The sequence below is a fragment of the Hylobates moloch genome, unplaced genomic scaffold (genome assembly GCF_009828535.3).
Source record: "Hylobates moloch isolate HMO894 unplaced genomic scaffold, HMol_V3 SCAFFOLD_14, whole genome shotgun sequence".
Lineage (NCBI taxonomy): Eukaryota > Metazoa > Chordata > Mammalia > Primates > Hylobatidae > Hylobates > Hylobates moloch.
Window position 1 is genome coordinate 71,168,584 of NW_026652289.1, and position 9,924 is coordinate 71,178,507.

Here is a 9,924-nt window from a genome sequence, read left to right on the forward strand (position 1 = left end):
ACAAGAAAGAATTTATCTAGCAAAGTAGAAACAAGATTTAAACATTGACTCACTCATCCTGTTTTTTTTTTTTTTTGAGACGGAGTCTCGCTCTGTTGCCCAGGCTGGAGTGCAGTGGCACAATCTCGGCTCACTACAAGCTCCGCCTCCCAGGTTCATGCCATTCTCCCGCCTCAGCCTCCCGAGTAGCTGGGACTACAGGTGCCCGCCACTGCGCCCAGTTAATTTTTTTTTGTATTTTTAGTAGAGATGGGGTTTCACCATGGTCTTGATCTCCTGACCTCGTGATCTGCCCGCCTCAGCCTCCCAAAGTGCTGGGATTACGGGCATGAGCCACCGCGCCCGGCCACTCATCCTGTTTTGATAGATCCTGTTATATACCTTAGTTTACTATTGCTACTTTTTTTTTTTTTTTTTTTCCGAAGACAGAGTCTCGCTCTGTTGCCAGGCTGGAGTGCAGTGGTGCGATCTCGGCTCACTGCAACCTCCGCCTCCCGGGTTCAAGCGATTCTCCTGCCTCAGCCTCCCAAGTAGCTGGGATTACAGGCATGCGCCACCACACCCAGCTAATTTTTGCATTTTTAGTAGAGGCGGGGTTTTACCATGTTGGCCAGGATGGTCTTGATCTCTTGACCTCCCAAAGTGCTGGGATCACAAATGTGAGCTGCCACGCCCGGCCTACTATTGCTACTTCGGTTAATGTTTGCTGAATACTTACCATGTGATAAATGTGTAGTAAGCACTTTTCATGCATGATCTCTTTTAAGCCTTATAGCAGTCTTATTAAGTAGTTACTATTAATACTCTCCTTTTACATCTAAGGGTTACTTGCATGTGCAGCAAGCACAACACATATTTTTTCGGCTCCCTCATCCTTATGGAAAGCATGCACAGTTGCTGGGTGATGAGGTTAAGGTGCTTGTTTTCATCTTGACATCTCCTAAACCCTCTGAATTCATCTACATTTAGTATCTTCACTTGTTAGCTTCTAATACTTCTTTAGAGTCTGACTTATGCCCTTATCAATTGACAAGAACTGCGTTTAGAAAAAAATCTCAAAGGATCCATTTAGTAACCAAGCTTAGAAATAATTTGCCCAGGGTCACACAGCTAGAAATACCAGACAGAGCTGCGCTTTGCGGTTAATGTTCTAACCCTGAGCATATACCTGAGAGCTGGGAATTGAACCCATGCATTCTGACCCAGTGTAACAACCGTGTTAAAATGTTATGAATCCTGACAGTTTTATATTTTGTGAAGAGCAGGGCAAAGAGAGAGGGCTCAGATAGGTATATGTTGACCAACTTTTAATTGCAGGGAATGGAAGAAATCCGAAGACAGGTTGGGCAACACATTGAAGTGGATCCTGATTGGGAGGCTGCCATTGCTATACAGATGCAACTGAAGAATATTTTACTCATGTTCCAAGAGTGGTGTGCTTGTGACGTAAGTAAAATTTGTTAGTAGGATCAGTGCCTTTTTAAGTTCTTAGTAATTATTAATAGTATAGTTTTGTGTTGCAGTTTCCTTGATGTAAAGTTTTTATTATTTATAGTAGCTTTTTACATATTTGAATTTGTCTTTTTAAATTTAGGGGGAAACTGTATATACTTGAGTAGAAAATGTGCCCTGTGGTAGTTTTGCTTATTTTGGGGAATAGCAGGGTTTATATATGTGTATATATGTATTTATACACATGTTTATTCCCTGGAAAATGCATATTAATAATAATATAATTAGGACCATCTTAGACTTTTAAATATTCCAGGAGTGGAGAGGGGTAGATTATTCATTCAAGAGCTTTGTTATATGTGTTAGTTTCAAACTATAGAACTAATGTATTTCCTTAAGCAGCAATTTTAGACCATAACCGTCTTTAAATATGTAATCCCACCCTAGATTCCCTTTAAGAATGATGACCTCATTTATTTATTTTCCGAGAAAATTGCCATTATCTAAGTTAAATTCCCTCATCATCTCTGCTTTCTCTCTTTTTATTTTTTATTTATTATTATTATTATTATTATTATTATTATTTATTATACTTTAGGGTTCTAGGGTACATGTGCACAACGTGCAGGCTTGCCACACATGTATCCATGTGCCACGTTGATTCCCTGCACCCATTAACTCGTCATTTAGCATTAGGTGTATCTCCTAATGCTGTCCCTCCCCCCTCCCCCCACCCCACAACAGTCCCCGGAGTGTGATGTTCCCCTTCCTGTGTCCATGAGTTCTCATTGTTCAATTCCCACTTATGAATGAGAACATGCGGTGTTTGGTTTTTTGTCCTTGCGATAGTTTACTGAGAATGATGTCATCTCTGCTTTCTCTGTGTCTGTTACCATAACCTATTCAGTGACTAAGTTTTTCTGTGTCTTCACTATTGGTCTTTTCCTTTTTGTCTCTTTCTAAGTCTAATGCCTCTACCTAGGCTCTTGGTTCTGACTTATATTACTTTTTCCTGGAGTTAGCTTCCTGAATTATCTGGACTTTTAATCAACTGTCTGTAAACACACAAGACTCCCTTATTTTTAAAAACAACAATAATAAAAGCCTCCTTTCTTGCCTTTGCACCCCTGTGAACTATAATCTCTTCTGCTTCACCACCAGCAATTGGTCATAGGTTCAGAGTGGCAGCCATACTCACAAATGTAGTAGACTTTAATCTAGCACTGTAGCTTTTTAGTACACTCACCACAGGAAATACTGTCCAGCAAGCACAGCACGTATTTTTTGGCTTCCCTCACTTTTGTGGAGGGCATGCACAATTGTTAGGTGATGAGGCGAAGGTTTCATCTTGACTTCTTCCAAACCTTCTGAAGTCATCTACATTTAGTATCTTCACTTGTAGCTCCTAACACTTCTTTACAGTCTGGCTTCTGCCCTTATCAATTGACAAGAACTGCATTTAGAAAAAAACCACAGAGGATCCATTTGATAACCAAATTCAGAGGTCGTTCCTTAGTTTCCATCTTCCTTGAATTATCTGTAGCATTGTATTTTCTTGAGTACTTTAATCGTCTTGAAACTTTGTTTCCCTCTGGTTTTCACAAACATGCATTATCCTAATACATTTATTATTGATTACCTGTTTCAGTCAATGATTACCTTTTTTTCTGGTGCCTTCTGCCTGCTAAACGAGACATTCCCCAATATTCTCTTTCTTACAGAAATATGTTTTCACAAATATGTCTTCCTAATTGTTTGTGATTCTTTTCTTTGCTGTCTTAGGGCAATTAGCTTGTCCCATTTACATGGTATTTAAAATTTTTTTACTTTGATGGTAAGTGTGTATGTGTGTATATCTTACATTCTTTTCTCTTCTCTTGTATTTCTACCACTTAGTTAAAAGTTCATAGAGATGACTCTCCTAAGCTACAGTGTCACTTCTGTTTGTGGGCCAGACATTCCTGTTTAGATCTTACACGTGTGTGTGTGTGTGTGTGTGTGTGTGTTTTAGAGATAAGGTCTTACTCTGTCACCCAGGCTGGAGTATAGTGGCGCTATCATGGCTCACTGCAGCCTTGACCTCCTGGCCTCACATGGTCCTCCCACCTTAGCCTCCAAAATAGCTGGGACTGCAGGCACATGCCACCACACCTAGCTAATTTTTTTTAAATTTTTTTATTTTTTGCAGAGACAGGGTTTCTCTGTGTTGCCCAGGCTAGTCTCAAACTCCTAACTTCAAGTGATTTTCTTTGGCCTCACAAAGTGCTGGGATTATAGGCATGAGCCACCACACCTGGCCTCAAACTCAAAGTATTTTAAATGGACCTATCATCATTTCCTTCTACTTCCAACTTGCATTTTCTCATTTTGATTATCCTTGTTTTATTAATGACATTACTATTAAATTCATCCTTATGGGAAATCTCAGAGCCGGTTTTCTGTATGTTCAACATTAACTGGTGTTTTGAAGGGAAAAATGTTCTGGGTTCACATAAGATTCAGAAATGTTAGGTTAAACAGAAAGGATTTTTTTTTTCTTTTAAAGCTACTGAATTTCTTTCTTTTTTTTTTCCTTTGAGATGGAGTCTCGCTCTGTCACCCAGGCTGGAGTGCAGTGGCACGAACTTGGCTCACTGCACCTCCACCTCCTGGGTTCAAGCGATTCTCCTGCCTCAGCCTCCCGAGTAGCTGGGACTACAGGTGTGCACCACCACACCCGGCTAATTTGTTTTGTGTTTTTTAGTAGAGACAGGGTTTCACCATATTGGCCAGGCTGGTCTCAAACTCCTGACCTTGTGATCTGCCCGCCTCGGCCTTCCAAAGTGCTAGGATTGCAGGTATGAGCCACCACGCCCAGCCGCTACTGAATTTCTAAAACCCTTTAGTTAGTCAGTATGCTGATTTCTGAGAGGGATGTTTCCAAATCATGTTTGACCTTGGAGTTCCTTTTTCAAGATTAAATTAGAAACATTATCTTAAAAGAATGGTCTTTAACTTCTCTCTTCCTTCTATATTCACCCAGATTTGATTCTTCCTTATCTCAAATATATTTTATAATCCTAAATTATTTTCTATGGGTTCATTCTTTTTTGTTGTGATGGCCCCACCCTAGTTCAGACCCTTATCACTTTACTTTATAGTCATCTTCCTGTTGGTTTCTCTGTCTACTAACTTTATCCTCTCTAATCTACCATCTTCAATGACCCACATTAATTCTTCTGAAGCAGTGTGTTGACTACATTATTACACTGCAGACTCCATCAGTGTATTCACATGCCTGTGCCAAGGCACATTTCCAGTTCAAATGCTTGTTAATTTCATCCATAAATTCTTTCATTTTATCTACTCTTTATTCTCCACTGCCTGAATAGGAGTTGTATTTCTCTTATTTTTGTCTTTATTTATTCTATATCTCTGCTTAGAATGCCATCTTCTCCTTATCTTTCCCCATACTTAAATTCTGCATATTCTTTTAGGGCCCATCAGAAGCTGCTTTCACAAATATGTCTTCCCAGTTCTTTGTGATTCTTTTTTTTTCTCCCTCTTAGAGCAATTAGTTTGTACTATTTACATGGTACTTATTTTTTACTTTGATTATAAGTGCATATATGGGTATATCTTATGTTTCCTACAAGTTTGCAGATCCTGTGGAGGTAGACTTAGTAATACATAGAACAATTTCCTACTCATATTTAGTAAATATTTATTGAATGATGCATGTTATGCTAGGCATGGTGGCCCACACCTACAATGCTAGCGCTTTGGGAGGTCAAGGTAGGCGAACCACTTGAGCCCCAGAGTTCAAAACCAGCTTGGGCAACATGCGGAGACCCTGCCTCTACAAAAAATACAAAAACTGGGCATGGTGGCATGCGCCTGTAGTCCCAGCTACTCAGGAGGCTGAGGTGGGAAAATCACCTCCGGTGACTGAGCCCAGGAGGTTGAGGCTGCAGTAAGCTGTGATTATGCCACTGTACTCCAGCCTAGGCCACAGGACAGGCTGTCTCAAAAAAAAAAAAAAAAAGTATTAAAGTAGAAAACTTGTCAACTTTTTGTATTCTTATTTTCCTCTTAGGAAGAACTGTTACTTGTGGCTTATAAAGAATGTCACAAAGCTGTGATGAGGTGCAGTACCAGTTTCATATCTAGTAGCAAGACAATAGTACAATTGTGTGGACATAGTTTGGAAACAAAGTCCTACAGAGTATCTGAGGATCTTGTAAGCATACATCTGCCACTCTCTAGGACCCTTGCTGGTGAGTGTTTGTTTTTTCTTTTTGCATATACCTATTAGCTTTGTTTCTAGGTATTCATTTAGTAGAATCATTTCTATTTTTGTTCTGTGCTCAATATGTACAGACATGCTCAGGTCAGATACTGCAGTTAAGGGCTGTCACTGTCCTTCAAGGAGCTGTCACCAGAACATCTATTTAAAGATGCTTATTTACCGGGGCTTTGTTTTGTCTGGGTCTACTTATGGATCCTTATAGTATATACTTAAGGACTAACGTGGTAACTAATCTCCCACCCAAATTTAAATATAATAAAATCTGGTTGCTGATTTCTAAACCTCCTCTCTGACCTATTTCACTAGTGTATTATCTGTATCATTCTTTATCATTAAAAGGAAGAAATCATAGATTCTCCTTAATCATTTGCATTTCCATGTAAATTGGCCATTCATTTGTCAGGGTTTTTAAAAAATAGCTTTATTGAAGTGTATATATTTCTATTTTCAATAATAAGAAAATGTACATGACATAAAGCTTATCATTTCAGCCATTTTTCAGTGTCCAGTTCAGTGGCACTAAGTATATTCACATTTTCTACAACTATCACCACCATCCTTCTCCAAAAGCTTTTTATCTTCTAAAAATGAAACTTCCAAAACTGAACAGAATAATAACTTATTAAACAATTATTATTATTAAACAATGCCTCCCCATTGCCTCCTCCCCACACCCGTTAGCAACTACCACTCTCTGTGTCTATGAATTTGACTACTCTAGGTACCTGTTATAAGTTGACTCATACAGTATTTGTCCTTTTGTGACTGGCTTATATCACCTAGCATAATGTCCTCAGGTTTATGTTGTAGTACATGTCAGAATTCCCTTTTTTTTAAAGGCTGAATAATATTCCATTGTATGGATATACCACATTTTGTTCATCCATTTATCCATTGATGGACACTTCTACCTTTTGGCTGTTATGAATAATGCTGTTATGAACATGGATGTAGAAGTATCTGTTCAAGTCCTTGCTTTCAGTTTTTTGGGTATATACCCAAATGTGGAATTGCTGCATCATTTGGGAATTCTATGTTTAGTTTTTTGAGGAACCATCATATTGTTTTCCTTAGTGGCTGTACCATTTTACATTCCCACCAGCATGCACTAGGATTCCATTTTCTCTACACCTTGCCAACACTTGCTATTTTTCCTTTTTTCCCCCCCAGATAATAACCATTCTAATGGATATTAAGTGGCATCTCATTGTGGTTTTGATTTGCATGTCCCTAGTGATTAGTGATTTTGATTAGCTTTTCACATGTTTATTGGCCATTTGTATATCTTCTTTGGAGAGCTATCCAAGTGCTCTGCCCATTTTTTAATCTGGTTTAATTTTTCTGTTCAGTTGGAGTTACTTATATAATTCTAGATATTAAGTGTTTATCAGATATGTGATTTACAAATATTTTCTCCCATTCTGTGGGTTGCCTTTTTTCGCTGTTGATGGTCTCATTTGAGACACAGGAGTTTTTGTTGTAGTCCAATTTATCTATTTTTTTCTTTTGTTGCCTGTGCTTTTGGTGTCATATCCAAAAAACTCATTGTCAAATCTAATTTTATTTTGTTCTTTTGTTTTTTAATTCTACTTTAAGTTCTAGGGTACAGGTGCACAATGTGCAGGTTTGTTACATATGTATACATGTGCCATGTTGGTATGCTGTACCCATTAACTCGTCATTTAATGTATGGGGGGTCCCTATACATTGGGGGTCCCTCCCCCAACCCCACGACAGGCCCCAGTGTGTGATGGTCCCCTTTCTGTGTCCAGGTGTTCTCATTATTCATTTCCCACCTATGAGTGAGAACATGCGCTGTTTGGTTTTTTGTCCCTGCAATAGTTTGCTGAGAATGATGGTTTCCAGCTTCATTCATGTCCCTACAAAGGACGTGAACTCATCCTTTTTTATGGCTGCGTAGTATTCCATGGTGTATATGTGCCACATTTTCTTAATCCAGTCTATCATTGTTGGACATTTGGGTTGGTTCCAAGTCTTTGCTATTGTGAATAGTGCCGCAGTAAACATACGTGTGCATGTGTCTTTATAGCAGCATGATTTATAATCCTTTGGGTATATACCCAGTAATGGGATGGCTGGGTCAAATGGTATTTCTAGTTCTAGATCCTTGAGGAATCGCCACACTGTCTTCCACAATGGTTGAACCAGTTTACAGTCCCACCAACAGTGTAAAAGTGTTCCTATTTCTCCACATCCTCTCCAGCACCTGTTGTTTCCTGACTTTTTAATGATGGCCATTCTAACTGGTGTGAGATGGTATCTCATTGTGGTTTTGATTTGCATTTCTCTGATGGCCAGTGATGATGAGCATTTTTTCATGTGTCTGTTGGCTGCATAAATGTCTTCTTTTGAGAAGTGTCTGTTCATATCCTTTGCCTGCTTTTCGATGGGGTTGTTTGTTTTTTTCTTGTAAATTTGTTTGAGTCCTTTGTAGATTCTGGATATTAGCCCTTTGTCAGATGAGTAGATTGCAAAAATTTTCTCCCATTCTGTAGGTTGCCTGTTCACTCTGATGGTAGGTAGTTTCTTTTGCTGTGCAGAAGCTCTTTAGTTTAATTAGATCCCATTTGTCAATTTTGGCTTTTGTTGCCATTGCTTTTGGTGTTTTAGACATGAAGTCCTTGCCCATGCCTATGTCCTGAATGATATTGCCTAGGTTTTCTTCTAGGGTTTTTATGGTTTTAGGTCTAACATGTAAGTCTTTAATCCATCTTGAATTAATTTTTGTATAAGGTGTAAGGAAGGGATCCAGTTTCAACTTTCTACGTATGGCTAGCCAGTTTTCCCAGCACCATATATTAAATAGGGAATCCTTTCCCCATTTCTTGTTTTTGTCAGGTTTGTCAAAGATCACATGGCTGTAGATGTGTGGTATCATTTCTGAGGGCTCTGTTCTGTCCCATTGGTCTATATCTCTGTTTTGGTTCCAGTACCATGCTGTTTTGGTTACTGTAGCCTTGTTGTATAGTTTGAAGTCAGGTAGTGTGATGCCTCCAGCTTTGTTCTTTTGGCTTAGGATTGTCTTGGCAATGTGGGCTCTTTTTTGGTTCCGTAAGAACTTTAAAGTATTTTTCTCCAATTCTGTGAAGAAAGTCTTTGGTAGCTTGATGGGGATGGCATTAAATCTATAAATTACCTTGGGCAGCATGGTCATTTTCACAATCAACGTATGCAAATCAATAAATGTAATCCAGTGTATAAACAGAACCAAAGACAAAAAACACATGATTATCTCAATAGATGCAGAAAAGGCCTTTGACAAAATTCAACAGCCCTTCATGCTAAAAACTCTCAGTAAATTAGGTATTGATGGGACATATCTCAAAATAATGAGAGCTATTTATGACAAAGCCACAGCCAATATCATACTGAATGGGCAAAAACTGGAAGCATTCCCTTTGAAAACCGGCACAAGACAAGGATGCCTTCTCTCACCACTCCTATTCAAGTGCTGTGTTGGAAGTTCTGGCCAGGGCAATCAGGCAGGAGAAAGAAATAAAGGGTATTCAATTAGGAAAAGAGGAAGTCACAGTGTCCCTGTTTGCAGATGACATGATTGTATATTTATAAAACCCCATCATCTCAGCCCAAAATCTCCTTAAGCTGATAGGCAACTTCAGCAAAGTCTCAGGATACAAAATCAATGTGCAAAAATCACAGGTATTCTTATACACCAATAACAGACAAACAGAGCCAAATCGTGAGTGAACTCCCATTCACAATTGCTTCAAAGAGAATAAAATACCTAGGAATCCAACTTACAAGGGATGTGAAGGACCTCTTCAAGGAGAAATACAAACTACTGCTCAACGAAATAAAAGAGGACACAAACAAGAGCATGGAAATGGAAGAACATTCCATGCTCATGGATAGGAAGAGTCAAATCTAAAGTTATGAAGCTTTTCCCTACATTTTCTTGTATGAGTTTTATTTTTTAGTTTTAGCACCTATATTTAAACCTGTGTTTAAGGTCTTTGATCCATTTTGAGTTAATGTTTGTATATGGCATAATTGACGTCATGTGATTTTATATTGCTTCTATTTTTATTAAAAATGCCTTTTTAATAAAATTAAAAATTTTTGTTAAAAATAGCTTTTTTAATAAAAATAAAAATTTTTGTTAAAAGTAGCTTTTTTAATAAAAATAAAAATTTTTGTTAAAA

At 38.4% G+C, this 9,924-nt stretch overlaps 1 protein-coding gene across 4 annotated transcripts in view; it reads left to right on the forward strand.

Moving 5' to 3' along the window:
* Positions 1 to 9,924, forward strand: part of UBR1 (ubiquitin protein ligase E3 component n-recognin 1) — a 161,079-nt gene that overhangs the window by 63,710 nt on the left and 87,445 nt on the right. For all 4 annotated transcript variants that reach the window (XR_009209698.1, XM_032175696.2, XM_058427577.1 and 1 more), the window contains 2 exons: positions 1,318 to 1,446; positions 5,528 to 5,708. Coding sequence is in view for 3 of the 4 variants with exons in the window: in XM_032175696.2 (XP_032031587.1) it covers positions 1,318 to 1,446; positions 5,528 to 5,708 (310 nt within the window). In the remaining variant the exon portion in view is untranslated. The remainder of the gene's footprint in view (positions 1 to 1,317; positions 1,447 to 5,527; positions 5,709 to 9,924) is intronic.